The 27,859-nt window shown below is 38.5% G+C and overlaps 1 protein-coding gene across 3 annotated transcripts in view; it reads left to right on the top strand.

Annotated features, from left to right (window-relative positions):
• The window catches only part of OSBPL1A (oxysterol binding protein like 1A), a 256,420-nt gene that overhangs the window by 61,543 nt on the left and 167,018 nt on the right, over positions 1-27,859 (top strand). For 2 of the 3 annotated variants that reach the window (XM_049901659.1, XM_049901658.1), the window contains exons 5-9: positions 8,506-8,617; positions 11,950-12,035; positions 13,330-13,474; positions 26,828-26,889; positions 26,991-27,035. In XM_049901659.1, coding sequence (XP_049757616.1) covers positions 8,506-8,617; positions 11,950-12,035; positions 13,330-13,474; positions 26,828-26,889; positions 26,991-27,035 — 450 coding nt within the window. Of the gene's footprint in view, positions 1-8,505; positions 8,618-11,949; positions 12,036-13,329; positions 13,475-26,827; positions 26,890-26,990; positions 27,036-27,859 lie in introns of those variants that run through there. The other variant, XM_049901660.1, reaches the window with a different exon arrangement.

Here is a 27,859-nt window from a genome sequence, read left to right as displayed (position 1 = left end):
TTCTCTACTGTTCCAGTTTTGTCTGGTTTTATTATTATTTAAGAATTTGAGTTCTGCTCCACCTTTGTCTCCTGTTCTATCCAGGACCACCTATTGTGTACCAGTCAGAATGGTCAGTGGTGGTAGCCAGGCACCATCTAGCTCTTCTGGTCTCAGGGTAAATGAGGTTGTGGCTCATGTAGACTTGTTCCTTCTCTGAGCTTTTGGTTACCTTCTTACTGTTTTGCTCCTGGCAGGTAGAGACCCATAGTGTATCTTAGGTGGCCACTCACGAGCTTTTCAGATCCCAGATGCTACTCACTTCACTAGGATGTAGATCATGATTTTTGTGAACGATGTTATGCCAATTGACTTAGTTGTCCCATGAGACTATGGTCCTAAGCTTTCAAATCCAGAAAACCAATGTTGGAAGGTGTTGGTGATGTCTGAGGAATATCCATATTTGTGTCTTCAGTGAATATATGTGCCTACACTCACATATTTGAATTTACGTGTACCTATAGAAACTTTGAGCCCCAGTGGTGCAGTGGGTAAAGTGCTTGATTGCCAATTGAAAGGTTGGTGGTTTGAAACTACCAGCAGCTTCACAGGAGGAAGATGTGGCAGTCTGTTACCAAAAAGATTTACAGCCTTGGAAACCTTATGGGGTCACTATGAGTCGGAAATAACTCAGTGATAGTGGGGGGATAGATACTTCTGTTACCCATCGATATGTGCTTGAACACTTGTTTTTACTTTGGTTGTGCTATGCTCACTACATCCACGTTCAGTGCTACTTTTCCCATCACCAAAAAAACTAAGTCTCTGTGATCTAAAGCGTACTTGCCCCTCCCCATCCTCTCCCTGGTAACCACCAATGAACATTGGTGTCTATATATCTATTGTTATCTTCTTATAAAATCATACAATATTTGTCCTTATATGCTTGACTTATTTCATGTAGCATTATGCCCTCCAGGTGCATCCATGTTAAAATTTGTTTTGTGGACTCATTATTGTTCTTTATGGTTGCGTAGTATTCCATTGTATGCATGTACCATGGTTTGCTTATCCATTCATCTGTTGATGGACACTTTGGTTGTTTCCATTTATTTGCAATTCTGAATAAAGCAGAAATCAACATAGGTATGCATATATTCGTGTTATTATTTTTTAGGTATCTAGGGTATATACAGAGCCCTGGGGGCTCAGTAGTTAAGAGCTCAGCTACTAACCAAAAGGTCGGCAGTTCGAATCTACCAGCACTCCTTGGAAACCCTGTGGGGCAGTTTTACTCTGTCTTCTAGGGTCTCTATGAGTTGGAATTGACTCGACAGGAACAGGTTTGATGGGTTTTTTTTAGGGTATATATCTAGGAGTGGAATTACTAGATCATAGGGTAGTTCTATTTTTTAAGTTTTTTGAGAAAGCACCATATCATTTTCCTTACTGGTTGTACCATTTTACAGTCCCACCCGCAATCGATAATGGTTCCAATCTCCCCACATCTTTGTCAACATTTATCTTTTTTTTTTCCCCCTAAATCAGTGCTGTTTTAGCCATGGAAACCCAGGTGGCGTAGTGGTTAAGTGCTACAGCTGCTAACCCAGAGGTCGGCAGTTCAAATCCGCCAGGCGCTCCTTGGAAACTCTATGGGGCAGTTCTACTCTGTCCTATAGGGTTGCTATGAGTTGGAATTGACTCGATGGCAGTGGGTTGGGTTTTTAGCCATGGTAAGATGTCTCGTTGTAGTTTTGATTTGCATCTCTCTAATGGCTGATGAGTCAGGCTTGGTTTTTGGAATGGCTGATTATGAACATCTTTTTGTATGTTTGTTGGCTGATTGAATGTCTTCTTTGATGAAGGTTCTGTTCAGGTCCTTTGCCCATTTTATGATTGGATTGTCTTGTTAAGTTCTTGGAGTTTTCAATAGATTTTAGAGATTAGACCCTTATCAAAGAAGTTATTTCTGAAGATTTTTTTCCCAGTCTGTAGGTTGTCTGTTTACTCTTTTGATGAGAATAAATGTTTATTTTTACGAGGTCCTATGTATTTTGTCCTGTGTTCATACGTTTGTTGTAATATTTGTTATCTAATTTTACAGAAGATTAGGTCCCATAGTTTTCTCCCAGGAATTTTGTGGTTTTAGATTTAACACTTAGATTTTTGATTTATTTTGAGTTAGTTTTTGTGTATGGCGTGAGGTATGGGTCTTGTTTCATTTTTCTGCAGGTGGAGATCCAGTTTTGCCAGCACCGTTTATGAAAGAAACTGTTTCTTCCCCACTGAATTGGCTTTGACCCCTTGTCGAAAATCAGTTATCTGTAGTTGATTGGGCTTAATTCTGAGTTCTCAGTTCTGTTCTACTGGTCTGTATATCTTTTGTTGAACCAGTATCAGGCTGTTTTGATTATAGTAGCTGTATAGTATGTTTTGATAGCGGGGAGTTCGAGGCTTCCTACTTTGTTCTTTTTCTGTAATATTGCTTTGGCTATGCAGGATTTCTTTCCTTTCCACATGAAGTTGGTCATTAGTTTTTTCATTTCAGTAAAGAATGTTGTTGGGATTTGTATCAGGATTGCATTGTATCTGTAGAGTTGACATTTTCGCTATATTGGGTTGTCTATACATTTTTGCAGGTCTCTTTTAGTTTCTTGGAGTAGTGTTTTATAATTTTCGTCATGTAAGTCTTTTATGTCCCAGATTAGGCTAATCCCTGTTTTATCAATTTGGAGGCTATTGTAAGTGGTATTGTTTTCTTGATTTCTTTTTCGGAGTAGTCTTTGTTAGCGTAGAGGAAACTAACTGACTTGTGTGTTGGTCTTGTACCCTCCAACGTTGTTAAATTCTTCTATTAGTTTCAGCAGTTTTCTTGTGGAATCTTCAAGATCTTCTATGTATAGGATCATGTCATCTGCAAACATAGATAGTTTTACTTCTTCCTTTCCAGTTTGGATGCCTTTCTTGTTTTCTTGCTCTGGCTAGGGCTTCTGGTACAGTGTTGAGTAAGAGTGGTAATAATGGGCATCCTTGTCTCATTCCTGTTCTAAAAAGGAAGGCACTCAGCCTTTCTCCACTGAGTGTAATGTTGGCTGTTGGTTTTGCATATAAGCCCTTAATTATGCTGGGAAATTTCCCTTCCATTCATATCTTCCTGAGAGTTTTTTCAGGAAAGGGTGTTGAATTTTATCAGATACCTTTTCTGCATCAATTGATATGATCATATGGTCCTTTTTCTTTGTTTTATTTATATGGTGGATTACAGTGATTGATTTTCTAATGCTGAACCACCCTGGTAATAGTGGTATGAATCCCACTTGATCATGGTGTATGATTTTTTTGATATGTTGCTGAAGTCTGCTGGTTACAGTTTTGTTGAAAAATATTGCATCTGTGTTCATAAGGGATGTTGATCTGTAATTTTCTTTTTTTGTGATATCTTCCCCTGGTTTAGGTATCAGGGTTATACTGGCTTTATAGAAAGAGTTTGGTAGTGTTCCTTTTTCATCTGTGTTTTTGGAGAGATTGAGTTGGATTGGTGACAGCTCTTTTATGAATGTTTGGTAGAATTCTCCAGTGTAGCCATCTGTCCTGGGATTTTTCTTTGGTTGGCAGTTTTTTGATGACATCTTTAGTCTCTTGTAATGGGTCTGTTTAAATTTTCTACTTCAGTGTTAGTTTAGGTAGAAGTGTGTTTCTAGGAATTTGTCCATTTCATTTCAGTTTTTAATTTTTTTGGAGTGAAACTTTTCATAGTAATTAGTTATGGTCTTCTTTATCTCTGTTGGATTGGTTGTAATGTGACCAATTTCATTTCCTTGCCTCTTGTGGTTTTTGGTTTTTTTCTTTCTTTCTCTAGCCAGTGGTTTGTCTATGTTATTGATCCTTTCAAAGAACCAACTTCTGGTTGTGCTGATTCTTTCTATTGTCTTTCTGTTTTCTGTTTCATTTATTTCTGCCGTGATCTTTATTATTTCCTTTTTTATGGTAGCTTTTGGCTTCCTTTGCTCTTCCTTTTCTATTTGTTCAAGTTGTTGGCTTAAGTTGTTGATATTGGATCTTTTTTAATGTGGGCATTTATTGCTATGAATTTCCCTCTGAATACTACTTTTGTTCCAAAGGTTTTGATATGTTGTGTTCTCAGTTTTGTTTGGTTCTAGAAATTTTTGATTTCTTCTATGACCCAGTAGTTTCTTAGTAGTGTATTGCTTTGTTGGAGCCCTGGTGGCACCGTGGTTAAGAGCTTGGCTGCTAACCAAAAGGTTGACAGTTCGAATCTACCAGTTGCTCCATGGAAACCCTGTGGGGCAATTCTACTCCGTTCTGTTGGGCCGCTATGAGTCAGAATCGACCCAGCAGCAGTGGGCTTGCTATCTTCTGAGACCCGCTAGAGGGCACTCTTAACCTTATGCTTTTTTCAGTGATGGTTCGGGACTTCTGGATGCTTGATCTCTGGAACTCAGTACACCTGCATGGGAGGGTGGGTTTAGTTGGTTGCAGATGCTGACGTCAGTGGGGTGGGGGGGCCAACTTTCCTGTGGTGAATGTAGGGGCTCTCTTTCCTCACAGGCACCCCCGCACAAGCTCTTCCACAGTGCCCACAGTGGCAGGGAGCCAGCTCTTTCCTTCTGTGTTGCCTGTCAAGTCTGAAGTGTTCCTGTCACCCTCCTGCCCTTGCAGTTTCTCATGGTCCTTGTGACCATCTGTCTCAGAAATTCAACAACACTGTTTCAAGGTACCATGGCCTCCCTCTTCTCCCTCCCAATTGTGGGGCCTGTGCGCTCCCATGGCCAGTTTGCTCCCCGTTAAAGAATTAGCTCCCTATGTTCCCTGTTTGGGGTGTTGCCTGTCCCCGTCCCAAAATGGCTACAATGAGTGAGTGATCCCAATATTAGTGGGTAGGTTCTCTCAGCTTCTGTGCTGTCCCCACTCTTTCTCCCCCAGTTCAGGACTCACTTTGACTCTCCAAACCTCAGTTGCTGTCCAGAGATCTGAGATCTCAGTCTGTAATTGTTTTTATTCATTGCTTAGTGGGTTAGTTGCTGGGGGGAAATAAATGAGACTGGCCCCTTACTTTGTCATCTCACTCCACCCCACCTTCTCTGAATTTTTAATTCTACCATAGCCAGAAGTTGCTTTCACGCAATATTTCTGTTTTTTTTTTTTTTAATTTGGATGATCTGGAAAATTAACTATGACACAGGGGTATTTTTTGTTTATTCTGATTGTAGACTGTAGTCCAACATGATCTCTAAAGGTTATTTTATATTCCCACAATTGTAAAGTTTATGTGCATTTATCATGAGCTATAGAAGAATGATGTTTATTTGAATTTGATTGTTTTATTGACTATGCAAAGGCATTCAACTGTGTGGATCATAAGAAATTGTGGATAACACTGTGAAGAATGGGAATTCCAGAACACTTAATTGTGCTCATGCAGAACCTGTACACAGACCAAGAGATAGTCGTTCAAACAGAACAATGGGATACTGCATGGTTTAAAATCAGGAAAGGTGTGTGTCAGGGTTGTATCCCTTCACCATACTTGTTCAATCTGTACGCTCAGCATATAATCTGAGAATTTGGACTATATGAAGAACATGGCATCAGGATTGGAGGAAGACTCATTGACAACATGCAATATGCAGGTGACACAGGCTTGCTCGCTCAAAGTGAAGAGGACTTGTAGCAGTTACTGATAAATGTCAAAGACTACAGCCTTCAGTATGGATTGCACCTCAACATAAAGCAAAATCCTCACAACTGGATCAATAAGCAACATCATGTTAAAGGAAGAAAAGATTGCAGTTGTCAAGGATTTCATTTACTTGGAGCCATGATCGATGCCTATGGAAGCAGGAGTCAAGAAATCAAATGAAATATTGCATTGGGCAAATCTGCTGCAAAATAATCTTTAAAGTATAAAAAAGCAAAGGTGTCACTTTGAGGACTAAGGTGCACCTGACCCAAGCCATGGTATTTTCAATCACCTCATATGCACGTGAAAGCTGGACAATGAATAAGGAAGACCAAAGAAGAATTGATGCCTTTGAATTACTATGTTGGCAGAGAATATTGAATGTACCATGGACTGCCAGAAGAATGAACAAATCTGTCTTGGAAGAAGTACAGCCAGAATGCTTCTTAGAAACAAAGATGGCAAGACTTCGTCTCACGTACTTTGAACATGTTATCAGGAGGGACCAGTCCCTGGAGAAGAACGTCATGATTGGTAAAGTAGGGTCAGTGAAAAAGAGGAAGACCTTCAATGAAATGGATTGACACAGTGGCTGCAACAACGGGCTCAACATAGCAACGATTGCGAGGATGGCACAGGACCGGGCAGTGTTTCGTTCTGTTGTACGTAGGGTCGCTATGAGTCAGAACTGACTTGACTGCATCTAACAACAACAAAGAGGAATTTTTTTTTTTTTTGCAGATTAGCAAATGTTTGTTTCTCTTTTTTTTTTTTAATTGTGCTTTATGTGAAAGTTTGCAGTTCAAGTCAGTTTCTCATACAAAAACTTATGCACACATTGTTATGTGACCCTAGTTGCCCTCCCTACGATGTGACAGCACATTCCTTCTCTCCACCCTGTATTTCCCATGTCCATTCAACCAGTTTCTGTCCCTCTCTGCCTTCTCATCTCACCTCTAGACAGGGGCTGCCCACATAGTCTCATGTGTCTACTTGAGCTAAGAAGCACACTCCTCACCAGTATCATTTTATGTCTTATAGTCTGATCTAATCTTTTTGTCTGAAGACTTGGCATGGAGAATGGTTTTAGTTTTGGGCTAACAGAGAGTCCAGGGGCCATGACCTCTGGGGTCCATTCTGTCTCAGTCAGACCATTAAGTCTGGCCTTTTTACTAGAATTTGAGGTCTGCATCCCACTTTTCTCCTGCTCCATCAGGGACCCTCTGCTGTGTTCCCTCTCAGGGCAGTCATTGGTGGTACCCGGACACCATCTAGTTATTCTGGTCTCGGGCTGGAGTCTCTGGTTTATGTGGCCGTTTCTGTCTCTTGGGTTCATATTTTCCTTGTGTCTATGGTGTTCTTTATTCTGCTTTGTTCCAGGTGGGTTGAGACCAATTGATGCATCTTAGATGGCTGCTCACTAGCTTTTAAGACCCCAGACACCACTCACCAAAAAGAAGAATGAATTTATTACATGTTGTTTCACACTTTTTCTTATTCTAGTAACTAGACTTAATTAATCTTTTGTATAAATTGCACCTAACAACAAAAACAGGGTTCTTTGGTAAAAATTAGTATACCAGGATTTTTATAAGTTGTATTTAGCATTTTTCCTTACTTTATTTTTCAGATACAGATAGAATTCTGAAGGTTTTACTTCCTTTTGGTAATCAGTTTATAATAGTGATATAGTAAACATAGTACATAATTGGACCTTGGTGCTTACTTTTTATTTTGACAGTTACGGTTTTCTAGCAGAATTGAGTATACATTGGAAACAAATGCTTCCTATGTTCCATGTACAGAATTATTTATATCTCGCCTAGAATAGGGAATATACATATAACTCTGGGGTTTTTTAGGAGCGCTGGTGGTGCAGTGGTTAAAGCACTCAGCTGCTACTTGAAAGGTCGATGGTCAAACCCACCAGGCACTCTGCAGGAGAAAGATGTGGCATTCTGCTTCTATGGATATTTACAGCCTTGGAAACCCTATGGGGGCAGTTCTCCTCTGTCTGTAGGGTTGCTATGAGTCGGAATCAACTTGACAGCAGTGTATGGGTTGGTTATCTGTCTTGTTCCCTAGGATTCCATTTCTCATACTTATGCACTGAATGCCTGCTATGTGTCAGGCACTGTCCAATTGACTTGACATATCGTTTCATTTAACGTGAAACAGCAACTCTGAAATATAGATGTAAATATTGACATTTTTTATAGGTTAAGTTCCCCGAGAAGCTGACCGAGATGGAGATTAGTGGGCATTATGTTAATTGAGGTTGTGAAGGGATCAACCCCTGTGGAAGGGGTTGAAGGAAAGAAGCAGGTTTGGGCAGAGAGATAGTCGAGCAGTGTCCTCGAGGGATGCGCCAGCTGACCCTGTGGGAAGCTCTGACCACCCTGCGCAGTGGGGGTGAGAGGGCCAGACCTTTAGGCCCCTGCAGCAGTCAGTCATTGAATCACTTATTATAGCTGATATGATATAAAGATTCCTACAAAGTACCTTTTTCTAACATGAGTCCCTGAGTGGTACAAATGGTTAACTCACTTGGCTGTTAACCAAAAGGTTGGAAGTTCGAGTCCACCCTGAGGTACCTCAGAAGAAAGGCCTGGTGATGTACTTTGGAAAAGTCACTGAAAACCCTATGGAGCATAGTTCTTTGACACACATGGGGTTTCCGTGAGCTGTAGTAGACTTAACAGCAACTGGTACTGGTACACAGCACTTTTTTCTGTCATAGGAACACTGTAGTAATTTGGAAATGGGCCATGATACAATAAAGTTTTAGCTTGGTAACAGCTAAAATGATTTCTTTGCTACTTTAGGAGCTGGTGATGCTTCTCTTGGAATATAATGCTGATACTGCGGTTGTTAATGGGAGTGGACAGACAGCAAAAGAAGTCACTCATGACAAAGAAATCAGAAACATGCTTGAAGGTAAATGTTATGGATCATAATAAAAACACCATTTTGTTGAGTAATAGCTAAGATCCCAGAGTATAAATAAAAATGGCTTCTGAGATGCCAAAACAGATGACACCATGCCTGTGCTCTACAGATAATACAGTTTTTAGAAGTCACTGGTTAGAGACACAGTTATCTATATGAGCATTTCCTCAAGCCATCAATTACAACCTTTAAACTCTTAATTTATACAAAAGTATGGCAAGTTTTGTTACCTATTTTTAGAGTTTTTAGTGAAGTTAGAAGTAGATAATTAGAACCACGAGGGAGTGTGACTCATAGACTGAAGCAGCCAGGTAATGAAGGAATGCAGAAGTGCAGGACAGGTGAACTGTAAGGTATGGCATTTGGGAGTCAGGTGAGGTTGGAGAAGGCAGTTCTGGCCAGCTCAGTGGTCCTGAGGACAGAGTTAGACTTCATGACTACAGAGATTCCTACTAACTGAATTCTGATTGGAAAGAAAGATAAAGAGGTGGTTTTTTAGTCATATTCAATTTAAAATTTTAAGGCAGATAATTTTTTGGATTTGAAGTACAGGTGGTCCCTGACTTACAAAGTAGTTCCATTCTGACGACTCCATCATAAATCAGTTCTGACATAAGTCAGATACCTTGTTGTTTTTTTTTTCATTATTATTGCCTTTTATTATCAGTATCTTTATAACATTGAACATCTGCAAGTGAACATCTGAGAATGATAGCATCAGCAAATTACGTGTTGCAACGTAATATGTAGTACATATTGCCAATGATAAAAAAAAAAAAAAAAACGCACAGACATCATGAATGCTGTTCATTGTGACTCAGATATGTCGTAAGTTTGGTTTACGACAATGTACTGAGGTATACAGTATATACAGATAATTATACGTCCCTATTTTTTTTTAATAAACAGCCCATTGTTTTAAAATATGGAACACCTCCATGTAAACAAGATCCACTTTTAGAAAGGGAAAATTACCATCCCTCTGGAAGCCCCATCCCGCAAAATGGAATGAACACAGGACAGGGAGTGTCGAGGAACATAGTCCAGGAACATGTGCAGGCTTTTCAACTCTAAATCCTTCATTTTGAGCCTTCCTTAAAGTCTAGAACCAGCATTAAGCATTAACTGATTGTTCAGTAAATTTTTATTGACTGAGTATGCATTGTGCTGGACACTGTTACAAATGCCTAGGCTACAAAGAAGAATAAGAACAGGGACCTGCCTTCAAGAATGTATGAAAGGATACGTGACAACTGAAGGGATACATGCAGTCGTCTGAATATAGTGAGTTCCAGCAAAAGCAGGCAGCATTGAGGGCCTAGGTAGAGGCTTGGCCTTCTTCCTCTAAGGTAGAGCGGGGTCTAGGTATAGAACTAAAACTGCGAAAATAGGAGATGGTGGTGTGTATGTAGTAATGTTGTTTCTTAAGATTAAACTAGTTCCAGCTATTCCTGTATTCAGTATGCTTGTTCTTGTAGCTTAAATAGGATGGTGCGTATATTGTCTCAAACAACAATTAGTGAAACGTTCATCTGCTTCCTCAGTCACCTGGCTCCCAGCCTGCTTCTCTTTCTATGACCTTAACTTTATCAGGAAGACCTGAAAAGCCTGTTGTAGTTCCTCCCTTGCAGCCTTTGTACAGGATATTATACATACATCTTGAGTGGGATTACTAAACCTTTCTGTGAGTTTACTTCTATTTTGTAAGCCAAAACAAAATTCAAATGTAGCAGAAATTAGACCTTTTTACATATTCCAGTCTCTTAAACAAATCAGACTGCCATTTGCTCTCTTTCCATGCCAGTATGATTTGAGAGGCAGCATAGGGTAGTGATAAGAGCATGGACTCTGGAAGCAGCCCACCTGAGTTCAAATCTCAGCTCTTCCACTTCCCGGCTGTGCAACTTTGGTTAAGTTCCTTAACTTCTTGGTAAGGCAGTCCACCTATAAATGAGGGTAATAGTAATACCTACCTCACAAGGCACTACTACTCAGTAGTAGTATTAATGAGTTAATATTTTTAAAGTGCTTTGAATAGCCCATGGCATAGTAAGTGTTACAGGCACGGTGGTTAAGAGCTCGGCCGCTAACCAAAACGTCAGCAGTTTGAATCCACCAGCTGCTCCTTGGAAACCATATGAGGCAGTTCTACTCTGTCCTATAGGGTTGCTATACGATAACAAGTTTGGTTTTGGTATATAAGCAGATTGATATATATCTAAGTATATTTATATGCTTGGTGCATCTTCCTACCAATGTTATTGTTCTATTTATTTTTTTAAATTTTACTTAAATGAAGGTTTATGGAGCAAATTAGCATCTCGCTAAACAATAGACATATTGTTTTGTGACATTGGTTGCCAATCCTATGACATGTCAACACTCTTCGCTTCTTGACCTTGAGTTCTCCGTTATCAGTTTTCCTGTCCCCTTCTGACATCTTAGGAAACCCTGGTGGCGTAGTGGTTAAGTGCTACGGCTGCTAACCAAAGAAATGGTCGGCAGTTTGAATCCACCAGGCACTCCTTGGAAACTCTATGGGGCGGTTCTACTCTGTCCTGTAGGGTCGCTATAAGTTGGAATTGATTCAATGGCACTGGGTTTGGGTTTATTTATTTATTTTTTTGGTTTTGTTTTTCTGACATCTCATCTTTGCCCTGGTGTGCTTTGCCCATGTAGTTTTGTGTTGTTTTATGGGCCTGCCTGATCTTTGGCTGAAGGGCAAACCTCAGGAGTCACTTCATTACTGAGCTAAAAGGGTGTCTAGGGGCCATACTCTTGGGGTTCCTCCAGACTCTGTCAGACCAGTAGGTCTTTTTTTTGTGAGTTAGAATTTGTTCTACATTTTTCTCCAGCTCTGTCTGGGATCCTCTATTGTGATCCCTGTCAGAGCAGTTGGCAGTGGTCACTGGGCACCATCTAGTTGTGCTGGACTCAGTCTGGTGGAGGCTGTCCTACCAATGTTATTTCTTTTCTTTTCACATTCTAAGTTTCATGAATGAAAATATGAACCTCACTTATCTACCTTTCAAAGGCAGATATGTGATCGAATTTCAGTATGTAAAAGTGATTTATAATTATTTGTGTTGGTTATTGTAGTGAGTAAAATACTTACAGACCTCTGAATTGAAAACATAAATTCATCCAAACCTGTGCTCTAAAATGTAAGTCAGTAGTAATAACAATAAAGTGTAAGTATATTCCAATTGCAGTTCAAAAATTTGATTTTTCTCACCATGACCACTTTATTCTTTATGCACCTTTGTAATAAACATGCAAATGATCCTAAGAGTAGAGTAATGTGAACTTTTCTTTTGCAGCAGTTGAAAGGACTCAACAAAGAAAGCTTGAAGAATTACTCTTAGCAGCAGCAAGAGAAGGCAAAACGGCAGAACTCACTGCACTGGTAAACAAAAAAAAAAGGGGGGGGAATATATCTTTACACTTTAGGAAAAATTTTACATAACGTTAGTCATAACTTAGTTGAATTGTGGGACCAAAAACTCTAGAGATCATAATAACAGAGCAGAAGTCTTTAAGTGTCTGAAAGCAGTATCATGGCAATAGTGTAAGGAGGACACATTTTTCAATTGGGATGTTTCTTTCTGAATTTGTGATTGACACCCATCCCTCCCCCAAAAACATGATGGATAAGAATCCAATTTTCAAGGCCAATAGTTAGTGTAAAGACATCCTTTTATTCCCCCCAGATAGGACACTAATGGCCCTATAGGACAAAGTACAACTGCCCTGCAGGGTTTTTTGCAGAGCCTCTGGTGGATTCAAACTGCCGACCTTTTGGTTAGCAGCCAAGCTCTTAACCACCACACCACCAGAGCTCCACATAATACATAGGACAGTATCAAGGAATATATTACTCTAATTTTGATGAGCAATATGTTCTGAAAGGAATAGTAACTGTACTTCCAGGAAAGTAACAAATAAAGGAGAAAAATGTTTTGAAATGTATCATGTGGATGTTTGAGCAGACCAAAAGCTTTGCCCACTGGTGTTTTTTTTCTTCCCTTCTTCTTAGGAGACCTGCTTTCCAGTTTCCCTTTCCTGCATAGCCTCATTAAACATGTAACTCTAAATTTGTTCTGAATTTAAGACTTGAAGTATTGCCATTTGCTTTAAAGTTATTTCAGCTCATTTGAAAAGGCTTCTTTGGTTTCCAAATACAGTGCCTAAAACATTTTTGAAACTTTGCGAAATGGAGACTGTATAAAGAAGCTTCTAAAGCAGTAAGTGGCGAGCAACAAATTCAGCAGAGTTTTGACATTTACACATTTAACATTTATGGTATTAACTCTTCTGAATGACTGTCGATGGTAGACTGATTTGTAATTTTGCTGTCATGAGTGTGAATTACAAGACTGGAAGGAGGGATCAAATCTTAGTGAAATATTAATTTCACTAAGGTGGCTGGGTGGTGCTGGCGTCTGTTGTCAAAAGAGCATGGGACCTGGACACAGGCCTGAGATTTGATGGCATGTTGAGAATGAGCCTGGGGAATGACAGGGATGGCTGGCTCAGTGAGCAAGAAGCTACTGATAGCCTAGCTGCCCAGGAGCCCAGCTGTGCTTCGGGTTCTGTAATATGAGGGCTCGCTGAAACATTTCACTTACACCTTCATGCATTTTGTGGGAGAAAGTCTATCTTTGCTATGTAATTCCACATTGCATTTCTTTAATCTTTAGCTCAACAGGCCCAATCCTCCTGATGTTAACTGTTCAGATCAATTAGGAAATACACCCTTGCATTGTGCAGCTTACCGAGCCCATAAGCAGTGTGCCTTAAAGCTTCTAAAAAGCGGAGCAGATCCTAGTCGGAAGAACAAAAATGGTAAGCATGTTGGTGAAAGCCATTGTTGATTATTTGAATAAAATTTTTATTTTTATTTTATAAGACAAAGTCAATGCTGTGTAAAATTATTTTAGTATTCAGCCTTTGTTAAACTCTATGGTCAGTATTTAATTTTGAAGTCAAGGTGTTCATAAACACACAAAAAATAAGCTTATTAATTTACTTCCCAGTTAAGACTTAAACGTTTAATAATGCCTACTCCCTAAGAGGAGCCCTGCTGGTGCAGTGGTTAAGAGTTCAGCTGCTAACCAAAAGGATGACAGTTCAAATCCACCAGCCACTCCTTGGAAACCCTATGGGGTAGTTCTACTCTATCCTATAGGGTTGTTATGAGTCAGAATCGCCTCAATGGCAACAGGTTTGGTGTTTTTTTTGGTTACTCCATAGGAGGCACTGAGACTAAGATAGACTCTGCCCTCAAAGAAAAGATAAGAACATGCATGATATGCATGTAACAAAGACAGGATTGGATAACCAGGTGAGAAACTGCCTGGAGTGACCTATTCGTGCCTCTAAACCCATTTCCATCGAGTTGATTCTGACGCATAACAACCCCATAGGACAAAGTAGAACTGCCCCATAGGGTTTCGAAGCGGCAGCTGGTGAATTCAAACTGCTAGCCTCTTGGTTAGCAGCTGACCTCTTAACAACTGTACCACCAGGGCTCCTTCATGCCTTTAGGCACCTCTTTTTAGGATGCTTCCCTCTGCCTGCTACTAGCCGGATTAGGAGCCCTCAGTGATCCCACAGGCCCCTGTGTTCACCTCCATTATAGCCCAAATCACACTTTGTGGTAACTGTTGGCTTATGTAACTGTCTCCCATTAGACTGACCTCCGAAAGGTGGGGAAAATATCCTATCTACTTTGCCCAGCACTTACAGTAATGCATAGCACATAATACCTTGTGAGTGTTACATGTTGTGTTGAAGGGTTGAGGTATTTGGGAATAGCTTCATAAAGGATTAGGTATTTGATATAAATCTTGAAGCCCTTGTATGATTTTTCTTTATTAAATTTCATCTGTAAATACTTCAGTTTGTGTCTTTAACAGAAAGCCCCCCACTTTTCCTTTTTTTAATACAACCACAGTACCATGATTATCCAGTAAGGCTTTGATAAGCAGAAAGTTGGGAAATGATATTATAAGCATAGAGAAGATAATGAGCAAAGGCACTAAGGTGAAAACTGAGTCAGGTTTAGGTGACATCCCCAGGTTGACACATGCAAGGACACATGAAGGGGAGTGGTAGTAGGTAATCATCTAGATGAAGGTTAGGGTCATAGAGTGAAAAACCTTGAAATGATAGGGTGTATTAAGTCTCAATTTGGAAGGTCAAGGAGACCGGGGCAGCGGGGGAGGGAACTAGGTGAGCAGTAGAGGGATGAGGTTAAAGCTCTGCTTTCGAAAGGTTAATGTGATGATGACCCTGCTGGTATTTGAAATACTGGTGGCATAGCTTCCAGCATCATAGCAATGTGCAAGCCACCACAGTATGGTAAACTGACAGACCAGTAGTGGCATTAGTCACTGTTGTTGTTAGGTGCCATTGAGTCGATTCTGACCCATTGCAACCCAATGTGACAGATTAGAATTGTCCCCATGGGTTTCCTAGGCTCTCATCTTTGTAGGAGTAGATCACAAGGTCTTTTTTCCTGTGGATCAGGTGGGTGGGTTCTACCGGCCAACTTTTTGGTTACCAGCTGAGTGCTTAACCATTGTGCCACCAGGGCTCCTTGGCAGTCATTAAAGAGAAGCAAATCAAAACCACAGCGTGATACAACTTCAGCTTTGCTAGTATGTCTGTGATCAAAACAAAACACAGCATAAAATAACAGATGGTCTATGAAGCCAGCATAACCGTGATATCAAAACCAGGTAAAGATACCAGAAAAAAGAAGATTATAGACAAATATCACTCATGAATATAGGTATAGAAATTCTCAACAAAATTCTAGCCAGTAGAATTCAGCATCACATCAAAAAAATAATACACCACGGCCAAGTGGGATTCATATCAGGTATGCAGGGATGGTTCAACATTAGAAAATCAATCAACATAATCCACCACATAAATAAAAGAATCACACAATCATCTCAGTTGACTCAGAAAAGGCATTTGACAAAGCCCAACACCCATTCATGATAAAAACTCTCAATAAAATAGGTATAGAAGGGAAATTCCTCAACATAATAAAGGGCATCTAGATAAAACCAACAGCCAACATCATTCCTAATAGAGAGAGAATGAAAACATTCCCTTTGAGAGCAAGAAAAAGACAAAGATGCCCTTTATCACCACTCCTATTTAACATTGTGCTGGAAGTCCTAGCTAGAGCAATAAGGCAAGAAAAAGAAGGGACATCGAAATTGGTAATGCAGAAGTAAAACTGTCCCTATTTGTAGATGATATGATACTATACACAGAAACCCAAAAGACTCCGTGAAAAAACTACTGGAACTAATAGAAAGATTCAGTAGAGTGGCAGGATACTAGATAAACATATAAAAATCAGTTAGATTCCTATACACCAATAAAGAGAACAATGAAAAGGAAATCAGGAAAACAATACCATTTATAATAGCCCCTAAAAAAATGAAATACTTCGGAATAAATCTAACCAGGGATGTAAAAGCCTATACATAGAAAACTACAAAACGCTACTGCGAGAAACCAAAAGAGAGCTACATAAATGGAAAAACATACCATGTTCATGGATAGGTGGGCTCCACATTGAGAAAATGTCCATTCTACCCAAAGCAGTCTACAAACACAATGCAGTCCCTATCCGAATACCAACAGCATTCTTTCAAGAGATGGAAAAACTAATCATTAACTTTATATGAAAAGGGAAGAGGCCCTGGATAAGGAAAGCAGTATTGAAGAAGAATAAAGTAGGAGGACTTGCACTACCTGATCTTAGAACCTACTATACAGCTAAGTAGTCAAAACAGCCTGGTGCTGGTACAACGATAGATACATTGACCAATGGAATAGAATTGAGAACCCAGATGTAAATCCATCCACCTACGGTCAACTGATCTCCAACAAGGGCCATCAAATGGGAAAAAGACAGTCTTTTTAACAAACGATGCCAGCAAAACTGGATGTCTGTCAGCAAAAAATTGACTCACACCATACACAAAAACTAATTTGAAATGTATCAAAGATCTGTATATAAAACCAAAACTATAAAGGTCATAGAAGAAAAAATAGGATGAATGCTAGAGGCCCTAATGCACAGCATTAGCAGGATACAAACCATAACTAACAACACCCAAACTCCAGAAGATACATTAGATAACTGGGATCTTCTAAAAATTAAACAATGTTCATCAAAAGGACACCATGGTGGCATAGGTTGTAAGGGCTATGTCTGCTAACCAAAAGGTTGGCAGTTCAAATTTACCAGGTGCTCTTTGGAAACTCTGTGGGGCAGTTCTACTCTGTCCTATAGGGTCGCTATGAGTTGGAACTGACTCGAAGGCAACAGTTTTGGTTTGCTTTTGGCTCATGAAAAGACTTCACCAGAAGAGTAAGAAGAGAAGCTACAGACTGGGAAAAATTTTTTGGCTATTATAAATCCAACAAAGGTCTAGTCTCTGAAATCTACAGGAAAATCTAACACCACTACAACAAAAAGACAAATAATCCAGTTAAGAAATGGGCAAAGGAAATGAACAGACACTTCACCAAAGAAGACATTCAAGCGGCTAACAGACACATGAGGAAATGCTTGCAATCACTAGCCATTAAAAAAAAAATGCAAATCAAAACCACAGTAAGATACCATCTCACCCTAGCATTATTGGCATAAATAAAAAAAAACAGAAAATAACAAGTGTTGGAGAGGTTGTGGGGAGATTGGAACTCTTACACACTGCTGGTGGAAATGGAAAATGGTACAACCATTTTGGAAAACAGTCTGGCATGTCCTTAAAAAAAAAGCTAGAAATAGAAATACTGTACGATCCAGCAATCCCACTCTTAGGAACATATCCTAGAGAAATAAGAGCCGTCACATGAATAGACATATGCGTACCTATGTCCATTGCAGCATTGTTCACAATAGCAAAAAGATGGAAACAACCTAGATGCCCATTAACAGATGACTGGATAAACAAACTATGGTACATACGCACGATGGAGTCCTATGCAACGATAAAGAAGAATGATGAATCTGCAAAGCATCTCACAACATGGATGAATCTGGAGGGTGTTATGCTGAGTGAAGTAAGTCAATCACAGAAGGACAAATATTGTTTGAGACCACTACTACAAAAACTCATGTAAAGGTTTACACACAAAAAGAAACAATCTTTTTGATGATTACATGGAAGGGAAAAGGTAGAGATGGAAAAACACTAAGTAGACAGTAGGTGAGTGGTAACTTTGATGAAGGGTTTAGGTCTAAATAGAAAATAAAAAAATAAAACACATTGGTGAGAATTTGAAGAAATTAGAACCTTCATCCATTGTTGGTGGGACTGCAAAATGGTACGAAAACCATCTGGTAGTTCCTGAAATAGTTAAACATAAAGCTACCATTTAACTCATCAATCCCAGTCTTACGTATATACCCAAAATAATTGAAAGCAGAAATGCAAACAGAAAGCTGTACACCAGTGTTCGTTGCAGCACTGTTCACAGAAGCCGAAAGGCAGAAACAACCTAAATGTCCGTCAGCAGATGAATGGATAAACAAAATGTGGTACATACATACAATGGAATATTCCTCGGCCATAAAGAGAAATAAGGAACTGATACATACTAAAACATGGATGAACCTTGAAAACATTATAATGAATGAAGTCACTCAGTCACAGAAGGACAAATATTGTCTAATCCCACTTACATTAAATAGGCAAATATATACAGACCAAAGTTTATTAGTGGTTACCGAGGTGGGAGGAAGTCATTTCTTAGGGGGCACTGAGTTTCTGTTAATGGTGATGGAATAATAAGGAAATGGATAGTGGTGATGGTTGCACAACACATTCAACATAATGTCGCTGATTTATACGTGTAAAAAATGTTAAATTGGCAAATGCTTTGTTATTTAGACTTTGGCCACAGTAAAACAATAAAAAAGTACGTTCACATGAATACAAGGGGGCATGTACTAGGTTGTTTATTTCAGCTGTATTTAAAATAGTGAAAAAGTAGAGACAGCCTGTTTACATAAAGCGTGGTTTCTCCTTGCCAAAAACCAAACCCGCTGCCATCAAGTCAATGCTGATTCATAGTGACCTATAGGGTCTCTGCTTTTAAGTCTTTTGGTGATAGACCTAGGTATGGAAATGCTGGGTTACATAGTAATTTTATTTCTAGTTTTTTGAGGAATGACCACACTGTTGTCCCACCATGGCTGTACCATTTTACGTTCTCATCAGCAATGGTTAAGGGTTTCAGTTTCTCTGTATCCTTGCCAACCTTTGTTGTATTCTGTTTTGTTTTGCTTATCTTAGCCATTCTAGTGGGAGTAAAATGGTACCTTATTGTCATTTTGATTTGCATCTTTCTGGTGGCTAATGACATTGAGCATTTTTTCATGTGTTAATTAGCCATTTTAATGTCCCCTTTAGTGAAATGTCTATTCAAGTCCTTTGCCCATTTTATGATTAGGTTGTCTTTTTGTTGTTAAGTTGTCCAAGTTTTATTTATATTTTAGTTATTAGATGCTTACTGGATATATGGTTTCTGTTTGTGCTTTTGTTATTATATTAGATAACCCATAGCTAGGCCCCATAGCATGCCCCTGTGTTTTCTTCTAAGAATTTTTAGTTTTAGTTTGCACGTTTAGGTCTTTATTACAGTTTGAATCTGTTTTTGTGCATGGTCTGGGACATGTATCCTGTTTCACTCTTCTCTACGTGAAATCCAATTTCCCCATCTCCATTTTTTAAAGAGATTCTTCTTTCTCCATTGAGTGGACTTAGCACCCTTGTCAAAATCTGTTTACCGTAGTTGTGTGGGTTTATTTCTGGACTCTCGGTTTAATTCCATGGCCTACGTGTCTGTTGCTGTACCAGTACCAGGCTGTTTTGATTACTGTAGCTATACAATATGTTTTAAAATCAAAAAGTGAGAATCCTCCTACTTTGTTCTCTTTCAACATTGCTTTAGCTGTGCACGGCCTTTTGCCATTTCATATATTAGATTGAGAATTGGTTTTTCTTTTCCTATAAAGAAGCCTGTTGGGATTTTGATCAGCATTGTGTTGTATTTATAGATTGCTTCGGGTAGTAATGATATCTTAGCAATATTAAGTCTTCAGTCCATGAACACGGAACATCGTTTCCATTTATTTAAGTCTTTCAGCAGTGTTTTATAACTTTCATGTGTAAGTCTTTCACATCCCTGGTTAAATTTATTCCTAGTTATTTTATTCTCTTAGATGCTCTTGTGAATGGAATCGTTTTTCTCATTTCCATTTCAGATTTCTCATTTCTGGTGTATAGAAACTCAGCTGATTTTTGTTTGTTGACCTTGTACCCTGCAACTTTGCTAAATTCCTTTGTTAGCTGTAGAAGTTTTCTTGTGGACTCTCTGGCATTTTCTGTATATTGGATCATGTCATCTGCGAATAGAGATAATTTTATTTCATTTTTCCAATCCGGATACCTTTTCTTGTTCTGGCTAGGACTTCTAATATAATATTCAATAGAAGAGGTGAGAGCAGGCACCCTTGTCTTGTTCCCAGTTTCAAGGGGAAAGCTCTTGGACTTCTCCATTGAGTATGTTTACTGTTAGTTTTTCTATAAATGCTCTTAATCATATTGAGGAACTCCCTTTCTGTTATCTTTTTGAGAGTTTTTTTTATCAAGAAAAGGTGTTAAATTTTATCAAATTCCTTTTCCATGTTAATTGAGATGAACAGTTCTTTTTCTTTGATGTGGTATATTATGTTGATTGATTTTCTAATGTTGAACATCTCTGCATTCCTGGAATAAATCCCACTTGGTCCTATTTAATATGCTGTTGGATTCTGTTTGATAGTATTTTGTTGAGAATTTTTGCATCTGTATTCATAAGAGATATTGCCCTCTAGATTTCTTTTCTTGTGGTATCTTTGTCTTGTTTTGGTACCAGAATTATGTTTGCATCACAGAATGAATTAGGGAGTATTCCTTCCTTTATCTTTTGGAAGAGTTTAAACAGTATTGGTGTCAATTCTTCTCTAAATGGTAGAATTCCCCAATGAAGCCACCTGGTTCAGGATTTTTCTTGTTGGGAGATTTTTTTATCACTGATTCAATCTCTTCACTTATTATGGGTCTGCTGAGATTTTCTGTTTCCTCTTGAGTCAGTTTGTGTAGGTTGTGTTCTTCTAAGAGTTTATCCATTCCGTTTAGGTTATTTAATTTGTTGCAATACAGTTGTTCATAATACTCTGTCATAATTCTTTTTTATTTCTATCAGGTCAGTTGTAATGTCACCTCTTTCATTTCTTAGTTGGTTATTTGCATCTTTCCTCTTTTTTTCTTTGTCATTCTTGCTAAAGATTTGTCAATTTTATTGATCTTTTCAAAGAACCAACTTCTGGTTTTGTTGATTCCATTGTTTTTCTGTTTTCAATTTCATTTGTTTCTGCTTTAATTTTTGTTATTTCTTTTCTTCTGGTTTCTAGGATTAGTTTGCTCTTCTTTTTCTGATTCCTGGCATTGTTGGGATAGGCTGTTGATTTTATATCTTCTTTTTTTCATGTAGGCATTCATTGCCATAAGTTTCCCTCTGAGTACTGCCTTTACTGCAACCTAAAAGTTTTGATTTGTTGTGCTTTCTTTTTCATTTTTTAAAAATTTTTTTATTGTGCTTTAAGTGAAAGTTTACAAATCAATTCAATCTCTCAATGTAAAGTTATATACACCTTAGTACATACTCCCACTTACTCTCCCCCCAGTGAGTCAGCCCGCTCCCTCCTTCCAGTCTCTCCTTTTGTGACCATTTTGCCAGTTTCTAACCCTCTCTACCCTCCAGTCAGGAGATGCCAACACAGTCTCAAGTGTCCATCTGATGCAAGTAAGTAGCTCACTTCTCATCAGCATCTCTCTCCAACCCATTGTCCAGTCCAATCCATGTCTGAAGAGTTGGCTTCAGGAATGGTTCCTGTCCTGGGCCAACAGAAGGTTTGGGAATCATGACCACTGGGGTCCTTCTAGTCTCAGTTAGACCATTAAGTCTGGTCTTTCTATGAGAATTTGGGGTCTGCACCCCACTATTCTCCTGCTCCCTCAGGGGTTCTCTGTTGTGTTCCCTGTCAGGGCAGTCATCGGTTGTGGCTGGGTACCATCTAGTTCTTCTGGTCTCAGGATGATGTAGTCTCTAGTCCATGTGGCCTTTTCTGTCTCTTGGGCTCACACTTACCTTGTGACCTCGGTGTTCTTCATTCTCCTTTGATCCAGGTGGGTTGAGACCAATTGATGCATCTTAGATGGCCGCTCGTTAGCGTTTAAGACCCCAGACGCCACACTTCAGAGTGGGATGCAGAATGTTTTCTTAATAGAATTTATTTTGCCAATTGACTTAGATGTCCCTTGAAGCCATAGTCCCCAAACCCCCGCCCTTGCTCCGCTGACCTTCGAAGCATTCAGTTTATTCAGGAAACTTCTTTGCTTTTGGTCCAGTCCAGTTGTGTTGACCTCCCCTGTATTGCATGTTGTCGTTCTCTTCACCTAAAGTTTCATTTTCATTTGACTCTGAGAAATTTGTGATTTCTTCCTTGGCCCATTGGTAGTTAAATACTATGTTGTTTAATTTCTATATGTTTGTCTATTTCCTAGTTTTTAATTTTTTTCTGTTATTTCTAGCTTTACTCTGTTGTGGTCAGAGAAAATACTTTTCATGATTTCAGTCTTTTTAAATTTATTGAGACTTGCTTTGTCAACTAACATGGGGTCTATCCTGGAGAATGACCCATGTGTCCTAGAGTATATTGTGTTGTTGTTGGGTGAAGTGTTCTATCTATATCTGTTAAGTCTAGTTGGTTTATTGTGTCATTCAGGTTCTCTTTTTCCTTGCTGATCTTTCTAGATATTCTGGCCTATATTGAAAATAGTGTATTAAAGTCTCCAACTATTATTGTAGTTCCATCTGTTTCTGTCTTCAATTCTATCAGTGTTTGCTTTGTCTCTTTAGGTGCTTTGTTGTTGGGTGTGTCTATATTTATGATTGTTAAATCTTCTTGATTAATTGATCTTTTTATCTCTGTATAGTGTCCATCTTTATTTCTTCTAAAACATTTTGTCTTAAAGCCTACTTTGATATTAAGATTGCTGCTCCAGCTTTCTTTTGCCTATAATTTGTGTGGAATATTTTTTTCCATCCTTTTCACTTTCAACCTATTTGTGTCCTTGGGTCTAAGGTGTGTCTCTTGTAAGCATCTTATAGTTGGATCAAGGTTTTTCATCCATTCTGCCACTCTCTGCCTTTTGACTGGAAGTCAGTCCATTTACATTCAGTGTATTTACTGATAAGAAGTGACTTACTTCTGCCATTTTTTTATTTTTTTGTGTGTGTGTGTGTCTTAAATCTTTGTCCTTTAATGCTGCTGGTTTTTGTATTTTGTTGGTTTGTTGTAGTAAGTCATTTTGGTTCCCTTCCCCTTTCCTTTTATGTATGATTTTTTTTCAGATATTTTCTGAGTGGTTACCATGAATAGTGTTGTGTTTATAACCCTTGGGTAAGTTAATACCAACTTAAGTAACATACAAAAAATCTATACCAATACCATCTTCCTATTTTGTTGTTATCACTAGTTATGTCTTTATATTTCATGTGCCCTGTAATGTAATTTTATCCTTGCTATCCTTGTATTACATTTTTAGTGATGGCTTTTATAATGTTTTCATGTCTGATAAGGTTTTCCCCTTACTACTCTTCCTTTGTAAAGATTATCTTTGACATTCTTATCTGTTTAGTTTTCCAGTTAAGATATAAAATAATTTTCTTAGCTTCCTTGTAAAAATACTGTTGGGATTTATTTGAAATTACATTCCATGTAAATAAATTTTTGAATTGGCATTGTTATAATACTGAGTTTTACCACTAAGAGACAAACAAGTATCATTCAAAATTTTAAATATTAAATCATTCCTGTTTTTTCCTTCATTTTGTTGTTGTTGAGAGAAGATGCGATACATTTTTAAAAAGACTGCTTATGGTGCCCATGCAGGTAGGGAGGCTATTTCATTCAGTTCAAAAACTATTTTCTTGAATTCTTACTGTGTGCCAAGGTGCCAAACACTTTGGACATTGAACCCAAAAATGAGGGCACTGGACTGGAATTTCATCTAGTTGACAGGAGTTCAGTATTTATTTTTGGTATTAGGGGAGAATTCTGTGAAAGAAATCACATTGTTGTCTTCCTCTCTGCCTAAAGGAATAATTTCTCAAAAGCACCCTGTAGGTAGAATGAAAATAACACAGAGTTGGCAGACTTTATATAAGATGCCTTCCTATGTGCGGGCTAGAAAAAATGGAACTGGTTATTTCTCAGTTAACATTTTAAAAAGTTTTTGCCCCACTATTGAAGTTATACATGATTGCTCCCAGTTATATCCATTAGCAGGTCTGTAAGTCTTCCTTGAAAATAAACCTCAAGCCCATGTACTTCTCTCCATCTTTACAAGTATCTTTTTTTTTTTTTTTACTACTAAATCTCTAGTCCAAATAACCATTATCTTTCACCTGGATTATTGCTATTGCTTTTTAACTAGTCTCCCAGCTTTTCTCTTGGTCACATTTATAAACCATTTTCTATATAGCAGCCACAGTATTCTTTTAAAAAAGAAAAATTATGTTGTTGTGTGCCACTGCACTGATTTTGACTCATAGTCACTGCATGTCACAGAGCAGAACTTCTCTCACTGAGTTTCCTAGGTTGTAATCTTTACATGAGCAGATCACCGTGTCTTCATTCCACGGAGCAGCTGTGTTAGTTCCATCCTCTAGCCTTTTGGTTAGCAGCCAAACACTTAACTATTTGTGTCAGCAGAGTTCCTTAAAAATATTGTGGAAATTACCAAAGCTTAAAAAATAGGATAGTATAATTAATTGATGTGCTTAACACCATAATTCAGAAATTATCAGTAATGGCCAGTCTTGTTTCATCTCTCACCACCCACTTCCAGACATCATGCCACTTCGTTTGTAAATATTCTGGTATTTTTTTAAGAGATAGTCTTCTTAACAACAAAAACAAAAAACGCACAGACCACATGATGGTTACACAACTCTGTGAATATACTAAAAACCATTAAGTTGTACACATTAAGTGAGTGAATTGTATGGCATGTGAATTATATATCTCAATAAAGCTATTAAAAAGACACAATCACATAGTATTACCCTATTCAAAGTATTTTAGCAATTCCTTAAAATCATCAAATAGCCAAAAGTTCACATTTCCCAACTGTCTTATTTTTTAGAAATATTTTCACAGAGTTTTAAAACATAGGTCAGATCATGTTATTCTTCTGCTTTGGCTTTCTGTCATGTTTAGAATAAAACAAAGCTTTTACACTAGCGCACAAATCCTGGCCTACAAAGCCCTTACATGATGGAACCTCTGTCTATCTCACTGACTTTATCTCCTGCCCATGAAATTGTTCCTTTCTCAGGACGCTTGCATTAGCTGTTTTCTCTTCTGGAATGCCCTTCCCCATATTTTCACAAGGCTGGATCTTCTTTTCAACATAAACACTTTTCTCAGAAAAGCCTTCCCTAATTAGCCTCCCAATTCCCAACTTAAAGTGGTCTCCCGGTTATTTTCTATCAAATCATTCATTTATAAAAATCTCTGCATAGTATGGTTATTATCCGATATACCCTCTTTTACTAATTTATTGCCTGTCTCTCCTGCCTTATATGTCGGTCTTCCCTCCCCAGTTTTTTTTCCCCCCAATACCCAGTGCTCAAAAGAATAGCTGGCACATATAATAGACTCTCATTAGGAGATACTTATGCAAAAAGTTGCCCAATACATAGCAAATGTTTGATATTTATAAGATGGTTATTTAATAGAATATATTGCCTTATTGCAGAGTTTAAAGGAGCTCTGCAGAGTTTCAGTCTGATATATTATTTTGGCCAAGTGTAAAGTGCTTGCATTTGTAAGCTCAGGGAAAGTTAACATAGTACTCTGCTGACTTCATTCTCCATTATCACTTTTTCCTTTTGTGTTTAGTCATGGACCATCACATTCTTAGCTTCTGAGCTCTCTAACCACCTGTCTCCCAGTAAGGTAGCTAAAGGGTGATGTGATAGGCCAAATGTTCTTGTTGGGTGCCGTTGCACTGATTCCGACTCTTAGTGACCCTATATGACAGAGTAGAACTGCCCTATGTGGTTTCCTAGGCTATAATTTTTATGAAAGGAACCCTGTTGACACAATGGTTACATATTCGGCTGCTAACCGAAAGGTCATCAGTTTGAACCCACTAGCTGCTTTCCAGGAGGAAGACCTGGCAATCTGCTCCTGTAAAGATTACAGCCTAGGAAACCCTAAGGAGCAGTTCTACTTGATCCTTATAGGGTCGCTATGAGTCAGAATCAACTTGACGGTACACAAGAATAATCTTTACAGGAGCAGATCGCCAGGTCTTTTCTCCCATGGAGTGGCTAGTAGGTTCAAACCACTGACCTTTTGGTTAGCAGCCAAGTGCTTAACCATTGTACCACCAGGGCTACTTGTTTGGCTGAATAATGACCCCCAAAGATGTGATTAAATTAAGGATCTTGAGATGGGGAGATAATCTTGAATTATCTAGGCGAGCCCAATGTAATCACAAAGATCCTTGTAAGAGGGAGGCAGGAGGATCAAAATACAAAGAGAAGATATAAGGATGGAAGCAGAGGTTGAAATGATGTGTTTTGAAGGTGGAGGAAGGAGCCGCAAGTCAAGGAATGTAGACGGCCTCTAGAAGCTGGAAAAGGCAAAGGAACGGATTCTCCCTTGGAGCCTCCAGGAGAAACATAGCCTTGCAGCATCATGATTTTAGCCCAGTGAAACTGATTTTGGACTTCTGACCTCCTGAACTGCAAGATGATAAGTTTGTGCTGTTTTAAGCCATTAAGTTTGTGGTAATTTATTACAGCAGCCATAGGAAATACACAGTGGCTTAAGGCAAGAAAGCTTGAGTGATCACAGAACCTGTACTGAGTGTTCTTAGCTACCAAAAAGGAAGCCATAAAGAATTGAGATGGCAATTTCAGGTAGGTAATTTGGGGGGAGAAGAAAAAGGTGCACTTAGTGGAATAATGAATGAATATTGTGTTACTGCGATTGCAGCATCAATGCCTCGACGGCTTTTTTCCTTTTACTTTACACAGATCAGAAACCTCTTGACCTTGCCCAGGGAGCTGAAATGAAACACATACTTATGGGTAATAAGGTATGTAGTAATATAGTAAATTTATATAATAATTTTTAGAAAAAAATACTGAATGTTTGAAGTGTAAAGATACAATTTTAATGAAGAAATGTTTTTAATAGGTCATCTACAAAGCATTGAAACGTTATGAAGGCCCTCTCTGGAAGGTAAGTTTAGAATTTTTTTTTATTATTATTATAAAACTAGAAAGAAGAATTCTCAGGTGATGGTTGTTATAAGAAGTTTTTATTTTTTCTGTCATTTCTGAAGTATGGGTGATTTAATCATTCTTAGATCTTTTAATATAAACCATTTTTATACTGCTGGACTTCATTAGGCTATACTCCTGGTTGTAGCAGTTACTTTCTTTGTATTGATGGTCTGATACTTTTAGGTGACCAAGTTTGTATGGCCCAGAGTGGGGGCAAAATACATTTTTCCCTCACTTAATCATAAAATTACAGTGTTGTTTTTGTTGTAAACATTGAACTGGGGTGACATAAGCAGTTTGCGATTGGCTGCTAACCTAAAGGTTGGCGGTTCAAACCCACCAGAAAGGCCTGGTGAACTACTTCTGTAAAGATTACAGCCAAGAAAACCCTATGGAGCAGTTCTACTTTGTAACACATGGGGTTGCCATGAGTTGGAATCGATTGACGGCAGCAAGTTTTTTTTTTAAAACATTAGTCTATATAGGACCTATGAGGAAATTAATATTTGAATTGTCACAGAGCTTATGAAAGCACACATATAAAATCCTTCTGGTTCAAAAATTTGTATGAATTTTATAGTTCAGTTATTTTGCATTTGCAAGCACTCCCTGTATGTATTTATGTACGTGCACGGTTACTGTGTACAAAATAAATTTAGGATAATTTTTTTAGAAGTTCTTTCATGACTTTGAGGAAATTGTCTTTGAAGGCCACTGCCAGTGTGTTTCTTATAAATATCCCTGAGCAGTACTATCAGGATAATAAACCATATTCATCAT

The sequence above is a fragment of the Elephas maximus genome, chromosome 11 (assembly GCF_024166365.1).
Source record: "Elephas maximus indicus isolate mEleMax1 chromosome 11, mEleMax1 primary haplotype, whole genome shotgun sequence".
Lineage (NCBI taxonomy): Eukaryota > Metazoa > Chordata > Mammalia > Proboscidea > Elephantidae > Elephas > Elephas maximus.
The sequence above is the reverse complement of the archived record's forward strand: the minus strand, read 5'-3'. Positions and strand labels throughout refer to the sequence as shown.